The 2,218-nt window shown below is 61.5% G+C and overlaps 1 protein-coding gene across 1 annotated transcript in view; it reads right to left on the reverse strand.

The window, feature by feature from the left end:
* CTTN (cortactin) overlaps positions 1–2,218 on the reverse strand; it is a 25,825-nt gene that overhangs the window by 7,401 nt on the left and 16,206 nt on the right. The window contains exon 11 of the mRNA XM_010837646.1: positions 588–643. Within this exon, the coding sequence (XP_010835948.1) occupies positions 588–643 (56 nt within the window). The remainder of the gene's footprint in view (positions 1–587; positions 644–2,218) is intronic.

The following is a 2,218-nucleotide window of genomic DNA, read 5'->3' on the forward strand; positions in this document are numbered from 1 at the left end:
GGGGCGGCCCCGCACAGCTCACAGGTCCGCCCCTCCGACGCCCTGGAGTTTAGACTAGACCCCCAACCATCTGACGTGCTGAGGACTGCAGACGGAGACCCTAGACGGGTCAGGAGGGCGCCCCTTGGAGAGCTGAAAGCGGAGCCTGTGGTCACGCTGGCTCTGGGTAGACTGTCACAAGCCCCTGCAGTGACAGAAACATGGTGCAGCAGCCTTCTCCAAGACGCAGCCACCACCAGGTGGCCAGAGTAACCAAGGAGCTCCGCTCCCAGCGCGGCTCAAGCTCAGCACTTTCAGCACCAACAGCCACCTGGCCATGGGCCCCAGGCCCCTCTCTACAACACGACAGGGACCGTACCCACCCCACCGTGCAGCCTCGGAAGTCCAGGAGAGGACCCAGGGACACTGGAAGGGAAGCCCAGTGCTTGGGTAAGCTACCCCCACCGCCACGGGGATGACACACACCTGCCTGGGGAGCTTTTCAAAGATGTGCTAGGCACGCCCCCGGAGGCCAAAGACCACCACGGAACAGTGGCCGACCCCCAGCCCTCGGCAGGACACACCGAGCCAGGAGGAGGAGCACTCACCTTATCCATCCGGTCCTTCTGCACCCCGTACTTCCCGCCGAATCCTTTGGAGTAGTCTGCAACGTGACGACACGGCACTCAGCCCCGGGCTGAGGGCCAGCGGCCACCGACAGCAGGTGCATGCAGACGCGGACACCCCGGAAAGCGCGCGCAGAGCAATGCAAGCGAGGACCCGGCACCCCGAGCCCTTGCCCGCGAGGCGAGTGCGCCTCCACCCGGGGTCCCGGCGGCAAGCAGGGGAGGGCAAGGAAGCGGTGGGCATGCTCCGCGTGCTCCCGGGGCAAGGGTGCGGGCGTGGGCGGCAGGCAGGGCGCACCTCCCAACACAGCCTCCACCCAGCCTCGCCCGCTGCTGCCATCCTGCCCTACCCAGCTTTAAAGAGAGGCTCTGAGGTGCGGTTTCTCTCGTTCTTTTGAAAGAGAGACCACAGCCACACAGGCCCACGAGACGGTCACAGCACCGTGCAGCACCAACACCACACACGGCCAAGGCCACGTCCGTGTGGTTTGCGGGGTCAGCCCCAGGGGATTCTCTGCCTCCCTCCCTGAACACGGGCTGAGGGCCTCTCACGACACAACACCCGGCCAACTGCGTGTCCAGGCCCTGAGGGAACTGCGCTGAGCATAAGCACATCTTCATCTGGACTCCCAACACCACCCAGAACCTCTGTGATTCCAGCTTCTTGTGTGTGAGCACACACCCAGACCCTCCTGTGATTCCTGCTTCCTGTGGGTGAGCACACACTCAGAGCCCCTGTGATTCCTGCTTCCTGTGTGTGAGCACACACCCAGACCCTCTGTGATTCCTGCTTCCTGTGTGCGAGCACACACCCAGACCCTCCTGTGATTCCAGCTTCCTGTGTGTGAGCACACACCCAGACCCTCTGTGATTCCTGCTTCCTGTGTGTGAGCACACACCCAGACCCTCCTGTGATTCCTGCTTCCTGTGGGTGAGCACACACTCAGAACCCCTGTGATTCCTGCTTCCTGTGTGTGAGCACACACTCAGAATCCCCTGTGATTCCTGCTTCCTATGTGTGAGCACACACTCAGAACCCCCTGTGATTCCTGCTTCCTGTGTGTGAGCACACACTCAGAATCCCCTGTGATTCCTGCTTCCTGTGTGTGAGCACACACTCAGAACCCCCTGTGATTCCGGCTTCCTGTACCTACTTTCTGCTTCGTTGTGAAGGAGTTAAATGCAGACAGGGTCATCGAAAAACAAAACTCTAAAGAACACCCCCAGAAGTAAGACCCCAAAACCAAGTGGACACGCCTGCCCTGTGCCCCTCTGGTCCAAGCCCAGTAATCACACTCAACCGAACACATTTCTCCCAGCCTCAGAGGCAGGAAGGTGGCTTATTCCAGTCACAGTACCCGTGTCAACAGCGAGAGCTACCGGGGGAGCCGAGGGAGGCCAGGCACCCGCTCCAGAGACCAGTCACCTGCAGTTCACACTCCCTTTTACCAAGCATACACCCCAGAGGTTACAGGTGAGAAGAAAGTGAGTGGAGAAGAGAGTGCGCAGAGGGTCCGCTCCGCAGAGCAGTGTAGGGGAGAGCCCAGCCCTGCGGTGACAGCGGTGACCAGAGGCCGAGCCTGAGGTCTGCACTAAGCGGGGGCGCGGGGGGG

Source organism: Bison bison, unplaced genomic scaffold, assembly GCF_000754665.1.
Source record: "Bison bison bison isolate TAMUID 2011002044 unplaced genomic scaffold, Bison_UMD1.0 scf7180017864080, whole genome shotgun sequence".
NCBI classification, from domain to species: domain Eukaryota; kingdom Metazoa; phylum Chordata; class Mammalia; order Artiodactyla; family Bovidae; genus Bison; species Bison bison.